The 24,898-nt window shown below is 40.6% G+C and overlaps 1 protein-coding gene across 6 annotated transcripts in view; it reads right to left on the bottom strand.

Moving 5' to 3' along the window:
- khdrbs2 (KH domain containing, RNA binding, signal transduction associated 2) overlaps positions 1-21,426 on the bottom strand; it is a 79,269-nt gene extending 57,843 nt beyond the window's left edge. For 4 of the 6 annotated variants that reach the window (XR_014624284.1, XR_014624285.1, XM_084375802.1 and 1 more), the window contains exons 1-2: positions 21,071-21,426; positions 3,673-3,800 (exon numbers count right to left, since the gene is read on the bottom strand). Coding sequence is in view for 3 of the 6 variants with exons in the window: in XM_084375802.1 (XP_084231928.1) it covers positions 3,673-3,800; positions 21,071-21,170 (228 nt within the window). In the remaining 3 variants the exon portion in view is untranslated. The remainder of the gene's footprint in view (positions 1-3,672; positions 3,801-21,070) is intronic. The other 2 variants (XR_014624286.1, XM_084375803.1) reach the window with 1 other exon arrangement.
- Positions 21,427-24,898: the final 3,472 nt, after the last annotated feature.

Raw genomic sequence — 24,898 nt, 5'->3', positions numbered from 1 at the left:
AGGGAACAAGCATTTTAAAATCTAGGTGCTGTATCGTAGGTGACTGGACTTTTTTCAGTTTGTTGAAGACATTTCACCTCTCATCCAAGAGGCTTCTTCAGTTCTAACTAACTGGAGTGGAGTTGCAGGCTTTTTAAACTATGTGTGGGAGTGTCCTTACAGAGTCATTAAGGACATGTGTGAGCTCTGAGTTTCAGAGTTAGGGCCACTTGTGGGTCGTTGGTCCAACTGGCCTTCATGTGGGTTGCTAAGGCTAGGTGAGCCCAGGTGTGAATGGTTGTTAAGCTGTCTGGGGAGAGAACTCACTACAGCATTGTAGGTGGGTAATAAATAATGTCTTATGCAACCTCCTCTGTTCAAAGACGGTCTTTCCGGTTGGACGCAGATGGAACGACCGTCTTTGAACAGAGGAGGTGGCCTACAACCCACATGAAGGCAAGTTGGACCAACGACCCACAAGTGGCCCTAACGACTCTGAAACTCGGAGCTCACACATGTCCTTAATGACTCTGTAAGAACACTTCCACACAGAGTTTAAAAGCCTGCCAACTCCGCTCAAGTTAGTTAGAACTGAAGAAGCCTCTTGGATAAGAGCTGAAACGTCTTCAAGAAACTGAAACAAGTCCAGTTGCCTACGATACAGCACCTCGATTTACCATGACCTGGATGACTGAGAACCTTCATCAACATGAAGCATTTTAAAAGTTGTCTGCTTGTCGTCTGGTAGACAGACTTGACGAAGCATGAATTCAGGCTTTTTACAAGGGGGCACAATGATGTTGTTATTTCGGCGTCCTTTATTGCAGTCAGTTCACAGAGAAATCTCTTTGTTTGGGGTTAATACCGATGTGGTTCACAGTTATTTTACACAAGTAGATGCAGCGCAAATATTTTCTTCGTATTTGGTCTGAACGCTGAATTAAAGGTGCAACATGTAAGAATTGTCCACCTGACAAATTCGTACTCAAAACAAAGGTGGGGCAGCATATTACCAGAGTAAATAACTGTAGCTACCTTAGCTAGTTAGCTCAGTTAGCCGTGCAGTTAGCAGTTCCGACTGAGAGCTCAGGGACCAGGGAAGTGTTGATGTTTACCCCCGAGCACAGGAGCTTTGTACTGGGACGAACTGAGTTAGCATGCTAGCTTCAATAGATAGCTCTACAACACAATACAGAGACATCGTAGTATTTTTGAGCATTTTCAACTGAAATTCTTACATATAGCCCCTTTAAGCTTTTCATCAACAACATTGCCATTACAAGCAACTATTTGCAACCAAATTTGTTAGTTATAGGCTTGCATGTAACATCGGTGTAAGAACAGTAGCAGCACTTAAACAAATGTTACTTTATTTTGACATTGTCATATTACTGTTATTGTTCATCTTACATAGTCACACATGGAGACATTATTACTATGCATCCTACAAACAGCTGTTTAAAAATGAAAAATAGTATGATTAAAAAATATCTTCTTTTACTAGCCTAGAAAACAAATGCACTGCTAGCCAGATCTGGGTCTTTACGGGGGGGAGGTGGTGCTCATACCGCTTTTGTCCACAGGGGGCGCCAGAATCAACAAAACTAACAGTTTCTATGGCTGCTTTAACCGTTACAACTAACTAATACTCACTTTGAATCAGTTTGCCTTTTATCTCAAAATGAATAACATATATTTTCAGATAAGAATTTAAGGGGTTTGATTAAAAAAAATAATTATGGCAAAACTAAGGACTTATTCTATTTTTCTTGATAAATGACTTAAAACATATGAATGTAACAAATGATGACATTTCCTAGCAACATGACAGCTGGACACAGATATACTGTGTATTTAAAAGAAGAAATGATACAGATATTGAAGAAGAAAACCTAATAAATACAGCAAAGAAAACTACTCCTTGTATCAATAAATATCCGGTGCCCTGGGGCTGACATTAATCCGTTAGTCTACCAACATTACATATGCAGTACATATGTACACTCAGAGGGGGACAGATAATCTATACACTACGTGGAAATATGGTGTGTTGAAAACTGTATTGCTTCACAGAGGCCATTATTCTTCAGCCTACCTTCCATAGTCAGTGGAGCAGGTTTCCTTGATTACAGTGGCAGTAAAGCATCCTGGTTCACCACAAGCAGCTGTGTGTTGTAGCTGAGCTGCCTGACGGAGCAGCCTCATTAGGCTACATTTCAAACTCTGTCAGGACTGACATTGCATAACTCAGAATAACACGCACTGTGTCATGCAGTGATTTATGGTCATTGTGCTCCACTGTACCCTTGAGTGCTCTGTGCACTAAAACTTTTCTTTTTTGATGACTACATGAAAATAAACAGACACTGCCTGATGACTTTCTGTTCGTCTGTTTGAGGGTTTTTTCTCTGATTTTCAGCCAAAACTGGTGGAGCAGGTGAAGCTAGAGCACCCAGACAAACTGCCCAAAACTTTTCCTGTGGAGGGCCAAAACTAAAACTAAAACAATCACCTATTATGTTGCTCTAATTAAATAGTATTTTAGCTTTTATATAGTTAAATAACAACTTAATATTACATGTTTTAGTCACAATAAAGCTTTATTTGAAAAAGCTGCTGCATGTTTAGTGTCGTAGTGATGATGGATATTGTACTCCTTCACTACAGCAACAGATTGCCTGCAAATAAGACATACTGCCTCAGAATTCCCATCTGTACCAAAGAAGTCTTCTTGCCAGCTTTGTTGGAAATGTCTCCTGTCTGTGTGCCACTGTCTCTGCCTCAACATGTTTTTCTTACCTCGCATGCCCCAAACTGACTTCTTTTGCAAAGTGTCACTTTCCACCGTGCTGTGATTATGAGAAATAATTAATAGTACCTCACAAAAATAAAACAGCATGCGTAACTATTTATAATAAAAATGTTTGATATTGATTTAACTAGAAACAAATGTTGGGCCAAATCAAACATTGTGATGGACCAGCTCACACTAAGGGGCTGCTCTCATCCAGAGTAGAGGCTCATTTATGCTCCCTTTACATACAAAAAGAGATACGTCTTTATACAATATTAACATCAACATAACAGTCACTGCCCATATACTTCCATGCTTTCTTCACGTTGGCATGGACATTTAGCAATACAACCACTAGAGGATGCAGCTCAGGGACAAATCGGTCTCGCCCGCACCTCCACTTTTCCTTCACCACCGTCCGACTCACATTTAATACCCGTCCAGTCTCCTTCCAGCTGCTCTGTAGTAACGAAGTAACATCAGACAGATGTTTAAAACCTCTCACCAACTCGCATAAGCTCTCCTCAAAAAGTTCCGCCATTTTTAAAACTTGTTCGGTGGTCATTTCTCGCTTGAACTATTAGCTGCGCTGCCCACCATAACTACTTGAGGTGCTGCTCCATTGGTCCCTATCTGTAAGCTTTCAGAATACGTGCAGAAATATGGACAAAATGAACGCAGAGTATGGACAGAAGGCTCCATCCATATCTGACATTGAGCCTTAAGAGACCCCGTCCACTGACAGACAACTCAAATTAAATTCTCCCATCTTGCCTTGCAGTTTAACTGTTCTGGTCATTTGAAAAATACTGCAGATATCTGTTACTGGTCAGGTTCTTTCCACAGAAAATAATATATGGGACCCTACATCTGTAGGATGTGGCTGTTGTGTCTCTTACCTTTGGATACTGTTGGATTGGAATGAGAACTCTTTCGGACAGCTTGATATTTTTATTGCTGATGATATCTAGGTATTTCTTCATGTCGCCATCTTTTCTCAATTCATCACCTTCACACTTTTCAATCTCTGCGGAAAAACAAAATAAAGAAAAAGAAGACAGTTTGTCAAAAGGCATCAGTCAACATCTTGAAGTGTCGGCTGCAGCATGACAACCACACGGCGACACGTCAGGCTGGGGAGACATTAGGATATGTTTAACTATGCATTGCATCACACAGTGAATATTTGGCTGATTAGTACGTCTCTCAGCTGTAAATGTGCTCACATTGCAAACTTAATGATATGAGATTATCCCGCTGACTCCTGATACCTCCTTTTACATCAGGCCCTGTAATCTCATGATCCAGTAATTCCAATCAAAATAACAACAGAGGCGAACAGTCACAGTCAGCTCGCTGTGAATCACTTCACTGCAAACTGAGCTCTAGTGGGCTGTCAGCAGTGTCTGACCCCCACACAGCACAGGACTCACGCGGAGAGGGGATTAAACGTTTTTAATGTCGAACGGTTGATATTATCGGGTACAAGTCAATTGGGGTAGTGGAGATTAGATCTGTGAGCTCTCATATTAAGATCATATTTGCAGATCGTTGATTTCAATCAAACTGCAGATTTGCTCCTTCACGTTTTTGCAAATCTTGTGCAAATTGGCCCAGTAGTCCTCTTGTGTGTCCCCGGCCTTAATGAAATAAGATGAGAGCTGAGAGGTGGTCAACCGTCAGGTTCAGCTTCACAACACAGCCCCTCTCGACTGATGCGTTTTATATCACTTGACCTCAAAACACTCGCTCTGATCTGTTGTTCAACCTCGCAGGGATCCTCCTCTGTCGCTAATTAATACTCAGTGGAATTACAACTATCGGTCTGCAACACACTTGCCGGACAACAAAAGACGTGGCTGAACAAGACCGAGGACAAGTCAGCGACCCCTCGTGAGCAGCTTTACAGAAACTCCAGAGGCAGTTTAGAATGGAGCACCCTTATCTGAGCTGTCAGCAGCCAGTGGACAAAGCTGTGAGGTTAAAAAAGCAGCTCAGGCTTTGAATTAATGTATTTCTCTCTGTTTTTGCAAATGTTCACAAAGGAAGGACAGAAATACATCCTCAAAAGTTGCCAAACCCACCTTAAAATCAATGTAAAACGTATCAGAGTTTGACTTTCTTTATCTGTTTGTGTGGATAAAGTGTTGCAATTTAGCGAAGGTTCCTTCTGAGACTTTTCCTTGACGTGACCTTCTGCACATCCATAACTCCAGCTTAATGACGCCTCTGTTCCAGTCGGCTCCGATATTCTCTCATTACAGCTTCTTATGGTCAGCGGTTTCAGTTTTACACCATGAATTAAGGTCGTTTGTTTGATATTGCAATTGTCTGTGAAATCGCAAAGACCGTCCTCCAACAGTTTGAAATGCACCACTTTCTTCCAGCGTGACACAATCTCTCTGATTGTCTGAGGCAGATCATTTAAATTGGAACATGCTGTCTCCCCCTTTTTTTTTTGCAGCTTCTCTCCAAGTTGACTCTCACCAAAGCCGCAAAAGTGACTAAGAATGAAAATGGGCGAGTGCCAATCAATATTTAAAAATGCCTTCTGGGTTATTAAGAAGCAGCACCAGATGGAAGAGCCTTAGCTGATATTTGCTGGAGAAGAAGTTTGTTCATTGCTTTTTATGACCTCTTTCTGCAGGCACTGAAATCAGACACCATCATTTTATCAAATCATTTAGGCTTGTGTGAAAAGTACAAAGTTTACTTGCAATGTCTCACAATGCGGCTCTAATGGAAAGGACTGGATCAAGTGAACCCAGTGAACTCACACCGCCGCCGCCTGCCACTGGGTACAGACTGTGCCCAAAGCCTCTAGCTGAATTCACAGGAAACAGATTTAAAGACCCCTCCAACCTTTTATTCCCATCAATGCGGCTGATTCACACCTCCTTACGTGACACTTTCACACAAGACAGGCGCCCGAGGATAGCAGGAGATTCTAAAATGTGCCTTTTAAAAATAGTTAGGTGGCTTTCCTGAGGATATGAATCAATCACAACCCGTGGTGTGCAATCACAAAGAGGTGTGCTTCATATCCAGTACACAGGGTAGTGTATTGTGACAAACTGAAAACATAAATACAGTATGTACACATAAAGATGTGGGGCTGGTGGTGGAGCCCTGGGAATGACAAAGTCGGCGATTTGTTCCATTACTTGGTTCAGACTCAAGCAACTATTTGATGGAATGCCATTAATTGTTAAATTCATAGTCCCCAGAGGATGACCTCTTGACCTCTTTCCCCATCATCAGGTACATTTCACTTGGTCCATTACTTTGGCTTATGACCAAACCTGAAAATAAAGACATTCCCATCAGCCTCAGCTGTACATTGTGTTTAGCGATAATGAGCAAATGTGAGCATGCTGACCTGATGACCAACATGATCAACATTCCCTAAACATCAGACAGTTGTCAATGTTTGCATGCCAGCTTGATGCCAATTAGCTCAAAGCATTAGTGCCACTAAATACAGCAACAATGACCACAAAGTCAACATACACGAGAGGTTTAGGTTCAACCAAATTACCGCGCCAAGTTCTTGTGAACTTTCACAGAGGAGCAACAGAAAGCGTCCTGACTGGAAACATCACAAACTGCCATTGCTCATGCACAGCCCAGGACAGGAAGGCTCAACAGCGGGTGATTAAAAACCGCCCAGACCATCTTTGGCATCCATCTATTGAGCATCAGTAAACACCCACTGCTGTGTCCGCTGCTGTGCCACCAGGCTACGGAGCAGTTTTTCTCCTCAAGCTGTGAGACTCCTGAGCTCATCCTCCACCACAAAGAAAACAGTTTTTCGTGAGTAGCATTAACGGACTACAGCTTGCATTTTGTCGTACAAGCCTGTGTTGTAGGATGACAAATAAATGAACCTTGAACCTTGGATGGATGGGTCAACAAAACATTGGACTGCAACACGAGAGACTGCTGTTTGTTTTCTGTTTCATGTAGATAGTCATGGTTGGTTAATTTAACAATGATCATGATCCTTCTCTAACCTTAACCCTAACCCTTGACGATGAAGCTCCCCTAACCCAAACAAACTGCGATCTTTACCTAATCCTACAAGTCATTTGTGTGCCTAACCCAAACCAAACCTTAACTTTAGCACTGTCACATCATAAACCAGAGTTAATTTTCAACAGTGAACATTTGGGAAGACACAGACTGATGTTTTGTTCCTGCTGACAGGGCTGTCAGATCAGAAAAACACACAAGTGTCGCTCTCCAGGGCATGGAAGAAACATTTTGTTGTTTAATCTTGAGAATTTGTTGTAGACTCTTTGTTTTCAGTTGAGAGGGTACATTTCCATGTGTATTTGTTACAGTCACACCATCAAATAAAGCTCATTTGGATTTGAAAGTGCTTTCTCGAGCTCATTGTGAAGTCCCACTACCCGCATTTGTTCCTCGAGATCTGCACGTGGGAGAGAATTTGTTTTGGGTTATGTCTTCAACGTGGGGTGTTTTAATTTCAAATGGGTATAGTGTTCATATCATTTGAATAAAGTAATGATGTTTTTATAGCCTGTGAAGATGATTATGCTCTGGAACAGTGCATAATGGGAAACACCTATATCCTGGTCTGCAGCCCGCCAGTGAACTCAGAAGACGATTGTGTGTGTTAGAAAGAGAGACGGGGGAAACAGAGAGAAGAGGAGGAAAGTAAGCTCACAATTTCTAGATCTGGAGAAGCGTTCACACTGGTATCATCGTTGTCAAATATGTGAGAGCGACGGGAGCCTAAAGATCAGAGGAGCAGGAATGTGCTTTGAAGGTCACTGGCTTCAGTCCTCACACAGGATGAAAAAAATCTCATCGGGGGGACTGAATGAGTAAAACACTCTCAGTGACTATTCTGGTGCTCTTGATCCTCTCTGTTGCGCTGCCCAAACTGCTTCAGCCGAGCCGCTCAGCAGCCAAGAGTGAAAAAAATGGTTTAGCTGGACAGCGACCAGAAAAATGTGTGCAACTGTATGAGTTATAGGAGACAAGGCTCTGCTGCAAAATGCCCGATCAGCCTGCCATGGCTTAGGGGTAATTAAATCTGCTTTGGTCATTGTGCAGCAACACAGAGCGTCAACACTGACTGAGCAACATTTTACCTATTTATAGATTTTAGATTTTAAGATCATTTCACCTGGAAACCATTAAAATGTAAATAAATATACAAACAAAAACATATTCGTGATTAAAGTAAACTAGATTTAGAAGCATTGGTTTTGGCATTTGGATTCACTGGCTATTATCAGAGATTTTGTTTTAAATATGGCTTTCAGCCACTAGTTGCCCTCAGTAAAACAGCTGCACCACCAGAAAACATTAGTATCAGCTGGGCAATATCATGATATTTTAAGGCAATATCGCAAAACACAATATAAATATATATGGGAATCTGCTCAGAAGCATTTAATAAATACTAGGACAGGGAAACAAATATCAAATATCAAATATTCAAATATCACAATATCTTTGATGAAATACTGCTAGAGTCTGAACACGTACAAGAACATTTGATCATATCACACTAATCCTAGCCTCACTGCATTGGCTCCAACTTCATATAAGATCAGACTTTAAGGTGCTGCTGATGACATACAAAACTGTACATGTCAGATCTCATTATACCATATATTCCATCTCGTGCATTACACTGTCAGAATTCAGGGCTCCTGATGGTTCCCAGGGTTAAGAAGAAGTCAGCTGGCTGCAGGGCTTTTTCCTATTGGGCCCCCCTTCCTCTGGAATAAGCTCCCAGCTGACATCAGACAATCTGGCTCTACTGACGCCTTTAAATCTAAACTCAAAACATATTTCTTTGACTTAACCTTTAATCAGTCCTTGACTTCGATTGCTAGCTTCTTCAGTGGGTCGGTCTCAGTCTCAATGAGTCTCTTACCTGTAATATTAGAATTCACATTGGCCTGTTTATTCTGATTAACATTGCATTTCTCTAACTTTTGTCTTTGTTTTCTGTTCCCACAAGCTACAAGCTGTGTTGCTCTCTCACTGTCCCCTCTCTATAGCTTCCTCCTCCTCCTCCTCCTCCTCCTCCTCTCTTTTCATTCAGGCTCCCTCCTGATGGACCACTGCCCTGGGAACATTTACCTCTCCTGGCTCCTGCTGCCTCACATACTGACGGATCTGGACCATCATACCCTGGGCTTGGCCTTGATATGATTTTGATTTGATTTGATCTCTTTTGGGGGGACGTCCAAGTCTTAACTAAGGGGGTCAACACTTGCCACATCATGACATCAAAATTCTAAGATTATATATAGTCTCATATCACAACAACAATATAATATTGATATATGGCCCTGATTGATACTAAACAGGATGAGTAGAACAAAAAAAAACGTACATACATGTCATGAATACACATTGTGATGGACTGGACTTTGAATTCCACCTATCTAAAAGTCACTGGAAGCTCTAGTATACTTTGCTAAGAAGAAAATACCATCTATAAATGTTTGAGCTACTATCAGTGTAAAGAAGAATGTATGCTGTTCAATAAGAGAAAAGGCGGATGGGAGCTTCATCATTTGCTGGAGTTAATATGTTTACTGCTCGGCTGTTTATCCTCACATCGTGGCTTTATTGGATTTCAGCTGTTGTTTGCCTTACAGTCCATGCTACTAAAGCATGCAGTTTGTTCTACTGCTGAAGTGGAGCTATTTGTAAAAATGTGTGTGCTTTCAACTCGAAGAAGATGTTGGTGAGATCAAATTGTCTCTTGCTAAACTGCTGGGGGGGTTTTGTTTTCTGATGGGTCAACAGAGAAACGTGGATCCAGAGAAAACTCACACACTCAAACAGACATCCAGTGATAAAACAGTCCACTGTAATGAAGCCAATCAAAATTCATTTCTTCCAACACTGGTTTGATTAATCCCCACACCGTCGAGCTGTCACGCCACGCGGGGATTTGATGAGATAAAACAGAGCATGAAGATGAAGCTCATCACACCCAACGGAGCAGACTGTCCTGGGATCTGACATGTGCTCTGTGTAGACAAATAAAGCACACAGTAAGCAACCTTCCCCCTTTTTTTTTTGTTTTGACTCTGCTCACCTTTTATTTTGCAAAGCTGGCTAAAAGGCTGGAAAACCCTGAATAACCTGCAAAGTGATGGATGAGCAGAAAAGAGAAACTGCAAATAGGAAATTGCTAGAAAACACACGTTTGGACTCTCAACTTGTAATTTGGGCTGTTTGTGTTACAATGGCACTTATCCACCTGTTTGTTTTAAGCTTTCAATAAAACCTCTGAAAACCTCTTAAAGGAGACCTATTATGTTTTTCCTTTACGTCAGTGTTTTATAAAGGTTCCGTGCATGAAAAATATATAAAAGTTAAAAAGGCCAAAGTCCACACCAAAGAAGCTCCTCTCTCCCACAGAAAACGCTGCTCCTCGAACGCCTCATCGCTTGAATTCAAGTCACCTTTAATTCTGTGACTTGCGTCGCCATGTAATTTGCATAATTTGTGTCTAGCAGCTAGTTTGGCACATGAGAATTAATTTAGCGCCGCTGCTCAGTTGTTGTTAGCGGTGCTGGGTCAGGCGTGTGTGAGCTGACCAATCAGAGGAGACACTGTATTCGGGAGGGGTGGCCTTAAAGAGACATGAGCTCCAACTGAGCATTTTCAGACAGAGGGGGAATACAGTGCTTATTGGTGTTTCTAAAGCATGTAAACCTGTTCTAGTATTAACCCAAAATAAAATTATGGGCCTGAAAATATTGTCACAATATTGTGAGTTTAGAGTCATGATGTTTTTGGTTTACATCAAAACAACAATCCCAATTGTGGTGACTCAATACTGAATTGAGTGATTACTGCTTCATATGCTTGATTGCACTGTAGGCATTTAAAGCAATTGCAGTAAGAAGCCAAAATGCAAAGGCTTTGTTGAGTGCTGCCATTAGCCTCTAGACAGCTAAATTATTCATTGATTTCTTCTACCTGAATTGTATATGTACAATAATGACTTCACAAAGGCAGCAAAAATGAATGGGTCAAATAATTCGGCAATAACTGATTGCTTGTTCACATCAGAGAGCGAAGTAATAGCACTCCGCCTAGCAGGGTAGATCTGCAGTACCAGACATGCACTCAGCTTTGTCTTTTGTCACTGTGGACTGATGAATCTAAAGGCACGGGGGCTGGAAATATGTTTGGCCACATGACGTTTATGTGCTTTTTAACTGAGCGGCACCGAGGCAAATTGCATTTAGCCGCTGACACGTTGATAAAAGTATTAAATCTCCAATCTAATTATAATGCCATCTTCAAATTCTCTGCTGAGTGTGCGATGGAAAGCGAAGTGTAAAAGTAATTACTATTCGAGCAAATTACATATTAAAAAAGTGGGCAAATCATACACATTTTAATCATGATGGTGTTTCAATAATCATCTATTCATTAGAACTACTTACAAGCCAGGAAGGATGGAAAACGTCCAACAAAACCCCATCAATTTATTTTCATATAATTGTGACTTTAATATACGTATACAGCTGCAATTTGAAAAAAAATATGCTTTAATATATATGAGGATACATGACATGCTGTCATTGGTTTGAATACTGTGTAGTGTTTGTAATATATGTGCAAATATATGACTGTTATACACATATTTTAGTAGCACTACCAAAATGTATATGACCTGTAGGTGTATATGTATATGTTTGTATACATTTTGTCAGATGTTTGCATTGCATTTGGAGGGTTTGTTAAGGAGGTAAGTCTATAAGTCTGCTGTGGTTTGGGTCATTTCCTTGTCCTGTTCACCCGTGTTTCATTAGTTAATTAGAATTAGTTAATAACTTCTCATTTCTCTTAATTGCATCCTCGTTTACCTCACTTGCGTATTTTAATTGCATCTCATTCCCTCCCACAAGGGATCTGTGAAGAGGCACGAAGAAACGAGGTAATATGTTTTAAGAGAAACGAGTCGTCCTTTCCTCTGCAGCGTCACGTGAAGCAACGTCCATTTCTGATGACGGCTGCAGGTGATCAAAGATGGATCAGCTGTCAGGCGAGAGATTTAAATAATCAATAAAGTTAAACTGATGGTGCCGGGTGCGTAATTGTGCACAGCTCTTTTAACAGAGAGATGCATTCATATTGTTTCTTATCGCGCATGTAATGTCATTTTCCCTTATTAAAGGGATGTATTATTTAACCGACCAGCAGCCCATCTGATTTTAATCACAATATTTATTTTCATGACCTGGACCACCCAATCTACGGATTTTCTGCAGTGTCCATGGAGACCCTCGCATCACTACCATGATTAAACTGAACGTCTCTTTGCACTTTATAGTGTAATCAGTTCAGACATTTACATGATTGAAGTTATAGGGAATATAGTTTAGGCCTACACTTTGAAATTAGACTGCAATTATCCTCATGACTGCATTACTTTAACTGCTGTGCCCTAGATTATCACCAATCCTGTTCTTTTTAAGTTTGAATATCTTTAAAGCGGACGGCAAACACTTTTCCTGGATGATCACTTTTTTTCCAAAGGCTGATCTCTGGAAAAACTCTAACAGCTGGATCTGCATCTGCTTTGCTGTCTGGTTTTGTGGTTTGAGCGAGTTCAGTTCCTGTTTCATCCTTGCAATTTTATCACTCACTGGACCTATTAGTCGGGACATGATGCTTTTCGTCTTAACGAAGCTTCTGTTGTACACTTTAAACTTCCTTTAGAGCTTTTTTGTGTACCCACAACCTTAAAGTTCAAACTGCGCCTGTGATTTTCTGTCCGTTACCTGTTTAACAAACACCTGCACATGAATAACAAGCTGCAGTCTGTATTTATACTGTGTTCTGTGTCTGCTCAGAGGCACAGGAACCATTTCATCTGGCAGAATGTGTTTATATTATTTATTCATCATTTGCCTCTCTATTCATTGATATTCAGATTGTGAAATCATAATTTGATTACCCAGAATGTGATAATGGTGTCTTCTGAAAACTATTTTTGAGCTAAATGTTTAAGGGGAAATTGAAATGATGTAACATGTCTAACATTTGAGAATGATCAGTGTGCAAAACAGGACCATGAAAAGAAAAAAGTTTCTAATAAATGGAGAAAGTTGTTTGTGGTCTCAGTCAGGATGACACATTTTGACTCGGTGGTGATTTAGAAAACAAACGAGAGGTAGACTTGAGTTTAATCTGTCATCTGTCTTCATCCTAGTATGAAACTCCAGTCGTTGTGATGTATCAGATCAGTCAGATCGGCTGCAGAGTCCAATCAACAACTGATATCCACTAAGGGGGCGCGTCAGCCGGTAAAAAGACTTCCATGAAAGTTGCTCTCATGTGCCCTCGCTCATCGCTCCTCAGAGATCGCTCCTCGAGTCCTTGATCATCGCAGCACAAATAAGAGCTTTGGGACGGCCTGCAAGATGGCAGACAGGAACGACTTCCAATTCAAGTGAGGAGCGAGGAAACAACAAATAAGAGGAATGAGATGCACCCCTTGTCTGTTCCTTCACTTGTCTGTTTGTCTGTTTTGCTCCTGGTGTCATTGTGTTTGCTCCTCATGTTTTCTGCCCTTGTGGTATTTTTGCAATCCTGCTTGTGTTCCCCGAGCTTCACCCTGGTTTGTACTCAGTTTTGTAAATCCCTTAAGTTTTGTTGGACTTGCCCCAGCCTGCTTTTGTCAGTTTTGTTGCCTGATTTCGCTTTTGTGCACTACAGGTTTCATTAAAGCTCACTTTTTTGATTTTCTACCTGCCGGCCTCGGTGTTTTGTGTTTGGGACACTATCTTTTAATATCCAATAGGAAAGACAGCATGGATCATCCAAGTCCTGTGTTCAACCCAATCTGCAGAATAAATGTTTATTGACAAGAATATTGACACTTTACATTATTTTATGTTCAACTTTCAGTTTTATCTCGTGATAATGCTGTGCTTATGGTCTGGTGAGGTTAAGGCACAAAAACCACTTGGTAAGGTTTAGGAAAATATCATGTTTTGGCTTAAAATACCTGTTTTGTCACAAACACAGCTGGAAATCGAACCTGAGGTCTCCGTAAAAATCTCCAGTGCTTTCACACTTACAAGCTACTACAATCCCCTCTGCCTCTCAATATGACAGTCAGGTCATAAACATCTGTGGTCAACGAGATATGACAGATTTTGTTGAAATGTCAATAAAAAACGGAGCCTGTGACATGCACAGATGTGAACGTATCAGTGGTTTGCACTAACATTAGCTGCCAATATTACATCCTGGCGTCTGGGCTGCTGCGTTAGATGCCAGTTCAGCATGAATGAGACAAATCTGCAATGATTAACCATCTGATTGATCGATGTACATCTCTTTCTTTCAGTCCTGACTGTGTTCACTTTGCATCCTGCTCCCTGTAGCACTTTTGTGTAGATATAATCACTGGTACGTTGGATGAAACAGCACATTAGCTTCTATCAGCATGTACTGATTTTAAAAAATCATCCGCACTAACATCCTGTGTGGAGCTGTGATGGCTGTAGCTGGCAGACACCTCAGTGCTGTCACTTACAAGTGGATTGAAAGTGATTTAGCGAACACATTCCAGTTTTACCAGAGTATGGGAGAGGACTTGTATCATTTGCATCATAAAGACAGTAATTCAGCTTCTGTCCTTAACACCTGACGCCACAGTTCATCTTGCACTTCCCCCAGATTTTTGTCTCTTTTTGCTCTATCTCTTAACTTCACTGTTATATGCGAACATTCAAGAGGTGCAGCAACATAATCTGATATCTATTGTCTGAGTGCAGCGGCTCATCCACTCATTTCTGTCGCCTGAAATGTTCGCGACCTTGGAATTTAATCTTATTCGACCCATGCACTCATTGTAAGTCGCTCTTGATAAGAGTGTCGGCTAAATGCCGAAAATGTAATGCAATGTCTCACTTTCCCGAAATGTAATTTTTGTGTCCTTTTGATAGGTCATACCACACGGGGTGGTGTTTATCTGTCGCTGTGAGCCGGGTCACTGCTGGATACCGAGCCATAATGGAGACACTGAAAATGTGTGCAACAATTTATTAACAAGAGAGAAAGAGAGAGATTAAATGAGAATCAATTCTTCGAGAGAGAACTCCACACTGTGGTGAAGCATTACCAAAATCAATTGTGAGAATGCAACACATGTCTTTTTAATAGAAGTTATATTTTGTGACTAAGATGAGTCTTTGTTTTGCGTGCTCCTATAATTGATTGTATTCAGCCGCATACAAAAAGCTGTGACCCTTTTTGCAATAAAAATCTCATATTCGGAGTATAGAGTAAGATTTATATCTCCCTAACAGTTACACATTGAGGCTCACCGTCTCAGTCTGTAATAATTACCGGTCTCCATTAGCAGCTGACTGAAACTAGGGCTAAACAGTTGCAAAGGGTTCATGTTTTGTCTGATTAGTTGTAATTAAAGTCTACGGGTCACTGCCCAGTATGTGGCCAGTGCTCGCATTTCAAAGACTGAAATTGATTGAGCATTTTAATCAGCCTACAGTTTGTGCCACAGACTTTACTCTTACATATGCAATGTTTGCAAGCAGAAACTGACTTACACTGTTATTAACAGCTGATTTCTTTACCGCTTTCTTACCATATCTATTTCTGTGTGCACACATGAGAACCACTGAGCAAGCCCACTGAGGCAATGTGATGGGCTATATAAATAGAAATGATTTGATTTAAACCACAAGAAAGTGCAGCTCAGTGCTCCAGTGAAAACTTGAAACTAAATACAAGGAGATATTAAAGGAGACCTCTTATGTTTTTTTCATCTCCTTCAGTGTTTTATAGGTTCTTGTGCATGTAAAAAACCTTTAAAGTGGGGCGCCCGTTAGCTCAGTTGATAGAGCAGGCATCCCATGTACCGAGCCCTGTCCTCGCCGCAGCGGCCCAGGGCTCGAGTCTGACCTGCGGCCCTCTGCTGGGTGTCATCCTCCCTCTCTCTCATCCTGTTTCCTCTGAACTGTCCTGTCAATAACGCCATAAAGACCAAAAAATACTTAAGGAAAAAATAAAGTCCACACCAATGGAAGCTCCTCTCTCCAACAGAAAACACTGCTCCTGAAGCGCCTCGTCATTAGTCCCACCTTTAATTCCGTGACTTTGTGATGTCACGGAGTGACACATTTGCATTATTAAGTTTGGCACATAAGAATTGATTTACCACAGCTGCTCTGCTGTCGTTAGCGGTACTGGGTCAGGCGTGTGTGAGCTGACCAATCAGAGGAGACAGAGGAGTATTCAGGAGGGGGGCTTAAAGAGACAGGAGCTAAAACTGAGCGATTTAGACAGACAGGGAAAACAGTGCTGCAGCACTGGACAGTATGAGGGAAATTATGTGTTTTTTGAGCATTAAAGCATGTAAACCTATTCTAGTGACCCCAAATAAAATGATTAACCTGAAAATGACCATAATGTCTCCTTTAAAGTACAAAACTCAAAAACGCTGTGGATTACAGGGTGTTGTGAGCTCAGATAATGTGGCATTTCACATTTTAAGACGCACATAATATCATGTTTAACTTGTCATGATTCATGGTGTTGGTCCTCCTCCATATCTATACTCATCTTTTATTCAGAGACAAATCTCATGCAGATCTGCTTGTATTGTCACTGTGCCAAGCAGCACAGCAAGGTATTTGAGATATCATAGGCCCTGTCAAAATGCTCACTGACAATGTAAACTAGATGCGGTGTTTGTTCCAAAAATGTGCAGAAATGTCCCCATTATCCTAAAAATGGAAACGCAGCACATCTTCTTCTCCCTGTCCATCAAACGTGTCACTCCCGCCTCCCAGTGTGCTTTTCTTTTATCAGGGATCCCAGTGGTTTCCATGGCAAGATGGCGCTACATGGGGTGTAGGCGAGCCTTGCAAAGGAAACCACAGGGCGCCATTGAAGGCTTCCATTTCTTGAATCTGAGTTCAACCCACTTTTGAAAATAATGACGCTGTTTTTTTCGTCAAAGCAGGCAAATTTAAGAGCAACACATAAAGGAACTGGCTTTTGTCTGTCAATCTGAGCCAACATTAGGCTCATGCTTCACTGAAATAAGATGACTTTAATCAGGTTTTGGCGGAAACTGGGACGACTGGTTGACAACTAATATCCAAAGTGTAGTACATGTTGTATTTATTGTATAGAATACAAAGTTATTCCATCAATCTTCACTTTTTTATTACTTCTCTCAATATTAAAGAAAACACAAAGCTCACACTTGACTCTGAGAGAGATTTATCCCCACCCACCCGCTGGAAGAGCTTTGTCCCAAACAGCTTTAAATCTGCTCAAAGAAAGACAAATTACTTCGGAGGCAACATCATTTGCACAGATAAGTAATTCATTTCATAAATACGCCGCTGTTAACTGAGACCATGGTAAATCCATGTTCTGCTGTTCATTGTGCATGATGTGAATAATGCAGGATTACATGCTTTTTCTTTTCAGTGATGAATAGCTGTGAATCTATAAATCTGTACACACACTTTATCCTGCTGTCCACTGATATGCACGATTCTGCATTATCCATGAGCCGAGACTGACAAAAATGATAACAACTGAGGGGAAATTATGAACATTATTTCACAGGCTGCCCACGGCTGACTGTATTCTACATTTTCAGAGTTGACACTAGGAGCTGAACTGACAGTTTAATATACTGATTGTAAACGATTGCTTATGACGCATTTTCTGTTGACCTTGCAAACTGGATTCTTTTCAGGGAAATAGATGCTATTCTAGTGTAACGTATTATGATGTTTTGCTGTGTATTGTATGCAGTACTATGCTGCATTGTAGTAGTGATATTGTATATTATAGGGAACTGCAAGTGTATTCATTCGCATACACTGCTTTAACTGAATGACATAAACATAAATTAACAAAAGATATTTTTAAATGACTGAATCCATAACCTCATTTTATCATGCTAACTGTTGTTCACTGGGGCGAACACGATAAAGACAAGACTTTTTAATGCATCCTGGCTATGTGAGTCAGCCTTGACTAAATTTGGCAAAGTGCACAGGGTGACAGATGATCCCATCTGCATCATAGTTAGCGACAAGAGCGGGACTGTCAGGTGTCTCATCAACACATTTCAAAAGGGAGAGCTCAAGGGGCAGAGGCGCCAAAGCACAAACACCCTGTCCAACCCGAGGTTATTAATCTAACACACAGCCTGACTTCACTTCTTTTGACAAACAAGTCGAAAACAGTTGGAAAAAAACGGTTCAGTGAGATCGTGGCATGTAAGGTTGGCACATAATTAATGACTTAAACCGATGGGGTCAGATGTTGCCTTAAAATGACCAATCTCATGATAATAATCAGAATCATCATTGATGAGGTAATGTTTTTTAATTGAAAATGACAGATTAATATATAAAAGTCAATGTTTACATCAAAGGGGCTCAGTGGGACTTATGTCAGCGGACTCCATTTCTCAACTAATGTTAGCTGATGGTGCTCTCTGATAACGGAGTGGAGAGATTCACTGAGGCGAGGCACTCAAGCTAGCATAAGGTCTCAATCCTTTGGACTGTTGCCGAAAATACAACCAGAGTCCTTCACTGAGAAATCCACAGCAGCAGTATCAAACAACTTAAACAAATCGTCCACAGGCTGGTATAGGCAACCGAAAGAGACGAGGAAGGTCTCATTTTTTTATTTAATGTTACAATCTGCTCACATATGGCAGATAAAAAAGTGATTAATACATGCAGAGCCCCTTTAAGTTTCACTGAACTGAGATTTTTCTGTACAGTCTACATATGAAAGCATGTTTTGCTTAATTTGCTTATTTTACACATGATATACAATGTTTACATACAAGTGTTTTCCTGTGTGTTTTCTCGTGCCTCTGTATATAATCTAAGAAGTGAACTGTAAGTCTATGTGGGCTGAACACCTCTGGGTCTATAAAGCTAGAAGAAAAATATTTTGTTTCATACATTCACCATAGGGATAGACAAACTATCGGCCTGGCCAATTATCAGGGCCGATATTGAGCATTTTCCCAATTATCTGCATCTGTGGTTTTTCGTATCCGAAATACATTTAAAAATGTGCTGCTCTGGCTCATATGCAGCATGCTTTCTCTATCTGTGGTCACCACTCTGTGGTCTTACTCAGTGTCCCGCCTACAACACTATCTAATTAGTCACACATGACAAGTAGGGGTGGGACGATAAATGATTTTATTGCGGATCGTGATAAAACGCAACAAGTCCATTGTGGCTCACCTAGCCCTAGCAACCCACATGAAGGTCCGTTAGGTCAACGACCCACAAGTGGCCCTAACGACTCTGAAACTCAGAGCTCACACGTGTCCTTAACGACTCCCGCACCGAGTTTAAAAGCCTGCAACTCCTCTCCAGTTAGTTAGAACTGAAGAAGCCTCTTGGATGAGAGGTGAAACATCTTCAAGTCCAGTTGCCTATGATATACAGCACTTAGAGTTACCATGACCTGGATGACTGAAAACCTTCATCAGCAACTTCATTGTGGTGAGTTTCCATTATCAGGATAATCGAGAATTCAGTAAATCATGAATATCCTCACATGAATGACTTGAAAAAGCTATACAGCTTTCTGATGTACAGTCCTATATTGGTTTTCTGATTTGTTTTAAATTGCCCAAGCCCTTCACCGTGGCTGAGGCCATGGCTTATTGTAGCCCCCCCAAAAACAAGTTAAACGGGATGCGTGTTAATACTACGGATTCAAAAGTAAAGAATGTCCGGATGAAGAGGTTACCACCATTTATTTATCCTTACTTTGCTCAGGAGGACCTAAAGATTTATGATTACTTATTTAAGATTCTTTGTTTGTTTTTCACTAATAAAAGATGTGTGTCTTACTGGTGATGCAATAAAATAAATTGTGATTCCAGAAGGTTTTGGTGCGATTTTAAGTTATTAAAAATATCAATACATATTTTTTTGATTATCAGGATAATACTGGGAATTTCAAGTGTGGTAAACAGGGTAATAGGAAAATGTTCATATTGGCCCATGCTTAGTCACAGTGAATAGCCTATTAACACTGAATAATCTGAATCTGCAAAGTAACTAAAATGATCAAATAACCAAATACTGCTACAAACACAAAACCCTACTTCCGTTCCATCACTGGTCATTTTTCATTTTTACACCAAAATTTTTATTTTTACTGCAAAAATGTATATCATTTCCAAATATTGGTTAGTGGTCTCATTAATTACTCATAATCTCTATTTGTATCAGCCGATGGTCAATCCCCAATTCAAACAGCCTTTACGTGCTATTTTCACCAGAGCCCACTGTCTCTGGCTAAATGCAAAAGTTAGAGTGGGTGAGCCGAGCTGAGTTCTTGTGTTTGCTTTGCGGTGATAAGTTCCTATCAAAAGTGACACATTCTCAGCAGCATGTGAATGAGACCAAGGCTACCTGCAGTATGAAAGAGTACTTGATATGCTGCAGGCTGAAGTCTGATTATACTGCCCTGTTAGACATACCGTTACATTAAGTCAGAGGAGAGACTGTGGAACATCTGTCTCAGTGGCATCAAGTCCCTTCTGTGACCTTGATGACGGTTATCAGTTATTGTAAGTGGTGATGGGTGAAGGTACTTTACAATATCAGACTGATGATGACATTTGGTCTGTGTACGCACGTTTTCTTCAAGAAAACTCGAGATGGTTTGCAGAAGTCTTTTCTGACAGCATGCAGCTTGTTTCCGGTCCCATAAACACAATATAACATTGCCAAATTTGATATGAAACAGTCTTTGCAGGAGATCCTGATCTAACTCCATGCTGAATAGGCAGTCGATGGCAATACACGGAACATATCTGAATAGTAGCAGCACAGTTTAAATCCAGTCATTACACAATTAAAGCAATTGGGCTGCCATTCCAGGTGTCATGTGCCAGCCAACTTGACCTTGGAGGTCAGCTGCTTAGAATCAGAGGTGAGAACTCTCTGACTTCACACCGACTTCACTTTCTGTCTCTGCTCTCGGTGGTGGGAAAAGTTCAGCACTGGATCCAAACAGCAGCTTTCTACCATCTAACACACAACAAATCCACTGCAATCAAGCAAACACTAAAAGAGCCAAGGGCAGTGTGTTCAAATAATCTCACATCGGGGCCACTGCACTTCCCCCTAAATGCAATGCAATGGTGCTCTCATTTGCAGAGACCCCGGCGGATGCTGCTCATAAACAAGTGCGCAAAGAAGAGTGGATTAAAAAAATAAAATAAAATAACAATACCTGATTTACCTTCTGCAAGCAGGCGCACCGCATGCACAAAGGAGGGGTCCAGGCTGCTTTTCTCGGCCACCAGTTCAGGTAAGTGCTTATCTGGATGCATTATTACACACAGCGGACCTCTTCACCGGCCGTGCAGGTGAGGCGACGGGAGGAGTGCTGCGCGTCGGAATGCAACTGTAAACCTTCCCGCTCCCGCTTCTTCTTCTCTCTTCAGTTTACCAGTCTTTAAAAGCACCACAAGCAAAAAAAAAAAAAAGAGAAAAGCCCAGAAAATATAAATATATATATAAAAAGATAACGTCTCCGAGATGCTCGACAGCAGGATGTTGAGGTGTGATTCAGAGGTGTGAGTCCATCTCCGCCGCCGCTGCCTGCTGCCTCTCCTCGGCACTCCGCCAGACTCTCAGACTCGCTGGGTCTGCAGAGCGCGCTGCTCCCCGCCCCTCAGCAACATTATTGGCCATATTCAGGGACTGGCTGCTGCTGGAAAACAAAGGCGCTCCCCGCTGAGCGCATACCAATTGGGTGATGATCTCGGAGGGGGAAACGGATAAAAGAAAGTTTGAGGCTCGCCTGGGCTTCAGTTATATCACTCCTACAGTCAGTCGGCGCATTGAGAGTTTTGTGCAGCTTGTGTTGCAGGAGAAGTAAGAATATTCTCAAAACACGTCCTGAAAACACTGATGATAACACTGGGAATGTTGTGTGGCTGCATCCAGGGCTGTAAGAGTATATTATAAAGACATGAGCCACTTCATTTGAAGTCAGGGATTTTTAAGTGGCTATCAGTGGAGCATGAATTATAGCTGACTTTGATATGATAAAGTTTAATTATAGCTAAATCAGTAATGCCATACTAGTAAGAGATAGTGCCTTATCTCCCAGAAAAACATTTCTTATCCAATTACTCTCTCGAAAACCGTAAAGTATGGTGGCCTGTGAGTTTCTCGTAGTGTTCTGAGAGTTCACCAGCTTGTATCTGTGTGAAAGTGTATGGCACGGTCACTGTCAGTGTAGACTGATGGTTAGAAAAACACAGAAAGGCTTGATTGTCGCTGTCCATGGTGCTGAACATGGCAGTGTTCCTGTGTGAAGACTGAGTGGAGGGCAGTGGATGTGGCATCCTGAGAGCATGTGCAACTTGTTTTGCACATGTGGATATTATAACGTTTTATGAAGCTGTTATTTTCATCAAATCATGTGTTCTAAATCAAAGTGTGCCATGAGAATAAACAACATAGAGTGCTTTCTTTCTGTAACCGGGCTCCATACTTGATATTTATACTGTGCCCTGTCTTTAAATAGTTTACTGCTCTTGTGTCTTGGAGGCCTTCAGAGAACATTTTGCCCAAAAATAAACGTAGCTTTATTATTATTTTGCATCTTCTTGACAAGCTCTTAAATAAACTGGCCATTTCTGAAATTACAAGATCTCTTTTTAGGTGGGACTCTTAAATCTTTTTCACAACCTAGGACCAAATTCGATCCCCCTTAAACACATTTTTCCGCTAGTTACAACTTAGGAGTTATATCCAATCCATACCAATATATTACAGTGGTTTGAACATGATTCAACTTGAGAATATACAACCGAAAGCTTCTGCTTTAAGGAAGAAAAATGTTTGTTAACTTGATATCAATGATAAAACATCCTGAGGGGAAGATTTTGGCTTCCACCTGGATGATGGGTTGTGGAGAAACACTCTGTTGAAGGCAAAGACAATGACATCTTTTAGCAAATCCTCTGAGACCCAAGATTTTTCACAGACTGCATGTGACCCCTCATCTTGTGTGGCCGTGCCCTAAAATTGTAAAATGTCTGGCTGTCTGTCCAAAGTGAGATTTAACAGTATTTGGGATTGATGTACCTCTAAATTCACATCATTTTTGTACTGGGATTGGACTCCAAGTGTGAAAGCAGGTAACGGTATATTGTGAAAATTGCTTTGTATACTACAAGCCTCACAACATTACGAAAATGGTTCGATGTAGAGCCCCCTGATGTTTTGAGGTTTCAAGTTTATTTCAGTGAGGGATGTAAAACTTCTGTCCATCTGGCCACTGGAGAGGTCTCACATATGCCCAGAGGAACTCTAGAGGGATTTGTAGAACACTACATTTTGAACGTCACTGGTTTTGATTAATGCTACTACAATTATTACTTTTTCTTTTAATTAAAAAATAATAATTTTATGTGTTTGTATCTGTTCTTGTTTAGTGGTGTCCTTTATGTATTGTCTTAATTTGTTTTGTGAGACTTCACTATTATCAAAAAAATAAATTTGTTTAAAAAATATTGAAAAGAAAAGGTGTTTGGCTTATGAGGCAGCAATATCAATGATGTCATTTCTTGTTTCCAATGGATTTTACTTTGGCTAATATATAACTATTAGATTTTGTTTCCTAAATTGTTTCCTCACTCTGTTACTTGATTTATTTATGATCCCTTTCCAGTATAATTTAGTTTAAATCTCAATAAAACACGGTCAAAGACAGGATTGTCTTTCAAATGTTTCATATTTGCTTTGTATATAAAGTTATTATAAGTTATTATAAAGCTTTAGTGTAGAGGCTATTCAGAGCAGTGTCCATGGATGCAATAAGCAGCCTACCTCACTGACTGATATGTATTTTAAGAGCAGAGCTGAGCCATAATAATGAAAGATTTCCACTTCCTGTCCAAAAGGCAATCGAGGAGGTCAAGTCACCTGCGTGTAAAGTAAATTATATATCACCACATAAGAGAAGCGTTAATGTCATGTGAATGATTCATTAAATCCTTATGAACCGGTGTCTCTGGGTCAGCAGTGTATTTGCATCTCATATAAAGTGCTTCTCTGGTCTGCCTGCTTTGATAGGACTTGAATCCTAAGGTTCTTTGCAGCGCAGCAGGCTGGCTGCTTTACTTACTCACAAATTAGTTTTGAGCTCAAGAGGCTGTTGAATGACCAATTCGGGCTCCACTTGACCTTTAGAGCTCATTCTGACTCACTGATCAGAATCATAAAGACTGTGGAGGGACTACAGACACTGGTGTTGGCTGAATGAGTGTTCATTGGGGTGTTATTTATGTTTCTGTGCACCAATTCGGTGAACTGATTTATTGTTAAAATCTACAGTAATGAGACAAAAACATATTTGTCTGTAAAACGCTAACATTGTTCTTTTAATAATGTTCCACTAAACATCAAAGACTGTACAAGTCAATGAAAATTCAGATCAAAATTTTCATGAGCTTTTGGTTCATGACAACCTTGAAATCAATTTGTAAGACTATGTAAGTTCTTATCAATGAGTAGTTAGTGGTATAGCAGGTTTAAAAGGCTTTTGAAGCAGTTACTTTTCAAAATAAGATTTCTTTTCACGTGAAAGAAAGTTGTATTAAAGTTAGTTTCATATGATCGACTGAATGACTTTAAATCTTATATTTTACATTGGTGTTGCAAGGGACCAGATTTTATTTTTGCCTGTCTGGTGTTTCAAAGATGAGTCCTTTGAGTCCCCACATGTCATGTGTGGTTTCAGAGGCCAGTTGGGTTTAGACACTATTTTATTAACTTGTTTTTCCTCTATACATCTGTATAAATACGTAGAGAACAATAATTCTTCTTATTTGATGTTAGAGCTCTTGCTAATTTCTACTTCCACTTATTTCTGAAATGCCAAACAGGCCTAGAAGGGGCAGATATTGATCATAACGTGCATGTCCTCACCATTTCTTTTTATTTTTTATTCTTTAACGATTAATTTTCTCTCTGAAAATGAGACACAAGTTTATTTTTCTGCTCGATAGCCCAGAACAAGGGACCATAATGAGCCCATGTTGGC

Source organism: Pagrus pagrus, assembly GCF_965226575.1.
Source record: "Pagrus pagrus genome assembly, chromosome: 15".
Classification (NCBI taxonomy): Eukaryota; Metazoa; Chordata; class Actinopteri; order Spariformes; family Sparidae; genus Pagrus; species Pagrus pagrus.
The sequence above is the reverse complement of the archived record's forward strand: the minus strand, read 5'-3'. Positions and strand labels throughout refer to the sequence as shown.